At 58.8% G+C, this 1,687-nt stretch overlaps 1 protein-coding gene across 1 annotated transcript in view; it reads left to right on the top strand.

Annotated features, from left to right (window-relative positions):
• Nucleotides 1-1,178, top strand: part of PLA2G2F (phospholipase A2 group IIF) — an 8,142-nt gene extending 6,964 nt beyond the window's left edge. Inside the window, exon 5 of the mRNA XM_006774466.2 lies at nucleotides 954-1,178. Within this exon, the coding sequence (XP_006774529.1) occupies nucleotides 954-1,162 (209 nt within the window). The 3' untranslated portion in view covers nucleotides 1,163-1,178. The remainder of the gene's footprint in view (nucleotides 1-953) is intronic.
• The last annotated feature ends 509 nt before the right edge of the window (nucleotides 1,179-1,687 follow it).

Here is a 1,687-nt window from a genome sequence, read left to right as displayed (position 1 = left end):
TGGGCCTCCTATGCTGCTGTTCAAACATGGGGCCGAGGGGCTGGCTTGAAAGAGGGGGTGTCCTTCAATTTAAACCCCAAGCAGTGGTTTTCATGGTAACCTCTGGGGATTCCTGGGGCAGGGGGAATAGCTGCGGTGAGAGGTGATGGCGGGGGGCGGTGAGGGGTGGGGGGGGTCCCTGAAGGGGCCAGCTGGCTCTTTAATGTATATTACAGTTTAAGAGGCTTCTCTTTCAGCTGTTTGATGTATTAGCCTTCGGCAAAGAGTTTCATTTAAGAGAAAGGATTCTGTTGATGGGAAGGTTGAAATATTTGCAAACCATTGGCTAGTGGGTGATTCCCTGAGGGTGTTTCACCAACCTGGGGCATCGGCATCCCCATGGCACTTGTCAGAAACGCAGATTATCAGGCCCTGCCTGACCTACTGAGTCCGAAGCTCTAGGGGTGGGGCTGGGCCGTGTGTTTTCACAAGCCTGCCAGCTGGCTCGCACGCACACCTCAGGCTGGGAATTGCTGGGGTAAATGATTTCTGGAGGCTAATATTAATAACAGCAGCAGCGGTCACCATGCATTAGGCATTTGCTCTGTGGGAGGAAGTGCTTTCCTCATTGGATCCTTAGCACGAACGCCCTCCAGTGTGGGTGTCCACAATTCTGTGATGGGAGAGAATTCCTGACACTGGAGTTCTCGTCCCAGCTCTGCCTTGAGTTTGTTGGTGACTTAGGTAAACCCATCCCCCTCCGAGCCTCCGTTTCCCAACGATGCAACGACATGTTGGCCTTGTGTGGCTCTCCGAGGTTAGCATGCACACAAGCCACCTGGAGGGCTGTTAATGCAGGCTGCCCAGCCCAGCGCTTCGGAGCTCACAGGCCTGGGGTGGGCCTGCAGGGGGTGCTGGTGCAGCTGGCCCCGGACCACTGGACCCTCAGAGTGCATGCACTCCCCTCCCCATAGGAGATCGCAACCAGACGGACTGCGACAGGCAGACCTGCGAGTGCGACAAGAGCGTGGCTCTGTGCTTCCAGAGGCAGACGTACAATGAGAAGCATCGCAACTACCTCAACATCTACTGCCAGGGCACCACGCCCAACTGCAGCATCTACGAGCAGCCCAAGAAGGAGACCTGTAGCCCCGCCTCCTCGCCACCCCCTGCACTGCCCTAGTGCCCTCTGGGGGCTGACAGAGAAGAAGGGTGGCAGTTCCTGCTCTGGGGACCAGGCACATGGAGCAGGCAGAGGTGGGGGTGGACCTGGAGCCTACGGGCTACCCTGCCACCTTCTCCCTGGAGCCCTCCAGCAAGGCTGGTCCCCAGAGGACTCAGGAAGGCCTGGGCCCTGACTGTGGCCACCGGGGTCCTCCAGCTCAGGACTGGGAATGTCTGTGTCCTGCTGTTTGGTCCTGGACTTGGCAGGGAACGTGTGGCTTGTTGGGGTCACTCCTGAGTGTGGAAGATGAGACCTGAGAGAGAGGCCCCAGGCCCCCAGGTCTCTGACAAACACAGGAGAAGGCAGGGCCCAGCCCTCAGCCTCTCCCCCTGCACCTCCCCTCATGCAGCAGCCAGGCCAGTGGGTGGAAAGACCTTAGGCCTGGGGAGGAAAGGCTGAGGGCTGGGACCCCCTTGGGTGAAAAGGGAAACAAAGGCCCAGGCAGGAGGCTGAGGAGAAGATTCAGGGAGGCCGGGAGGGAGC

This window comes from Myotis davidii, unplaced genomic scaffold (assembly GCF_000327345.1).
Source record: "Myotis davidii unplaced genomic scaffold, ASM32734v1 scaffold1548, whole genome shotgun sequence".
Taxonomy (NCBI): domain Eukaryota; kingdom Metazoa; phylum Chordata; class Mammalia; order Chiroptera; family Vespertilionidae; genus Myotis; species Myotis davidii.
This window is presented reverse-complemented; position numbering and strand designations above follow the sequence as displayed.